Genomic DNA, 442 nt, shown 5'->3' on the forward strand with positions numbered 1-442 from the left:
TCCAGCCCCCCGGGCCCAGGCTGGCCCCAGCCATGGAGATGCTGCAGGCTCAGTGGTGGGGTTTGATCCCAGGGAGGATGCCAAGGGAAATTGATGGGGACAGGGATGGGGGTCACAGCTGAGTCCCCCCTGTCCTTGCAGTCTCCCCCATGGCCCCGCTGGGTGAGGAAACCCCCCTAATTGGGGAGCGCTCCTGCAGTCTCTCCTCCACTGAGACCGGCACCCTCCAAGTGTACCTGTACCACCGGGTGCCCCCCGGTGCTGCTGGCGTCCTCACCTTCACCTTCGGCGAGTACACGGCCGAGGAGCTCTGCGTCTGCGCTGCCAAAGCCTGTGGTGAGTATCGGCCCCAGTGCCGCAGGTACCAGCTGTGCCCATCGGCCCCAGTGCCACGGGTACCGGACATGCCTGCCCTCCGGAGGCGTCATGGCACCATTCCTGT

At 66.1% G+C, this 442-nt stretch overlaps 1 protein-coding gene across 1 annotated transcript in view; it reads left to right on the forward strand.

Moving 5' to 3' along the window:
• The first annotated feature begins 149 nt into the window (after positions 1–149).
• Positions 150–442, forward strand: part of JAK3 (Janus kinase 3) — a 7,016-nt gene continuing 6,723 nt past the window's right edge. The window contains exon 1 of the mRNA XM_010012517.1: positions 150–395. Coding sequence (XP_010010819.1) covers positions 150–395 — 246 coding nt within the window. The remainder of the gene's footprint in view (positions 396–442) is intronic.

This window comes from Nestor notabilis, unplaced genomic scaffold (genome assembly GCF_000696875.1).
Source record: "Nestor notabilis isolate BGI_N333 unplaced genomic scaffold, ASM69687v1 scaffold8034, whole genome shotgun sequence".
NCBI classification, from domain to species: Eukaryota; Metazoa; Chordata; class Aves; order Psittaciformes; family Psittacidae; genus Nestor; species Nestor notabilis.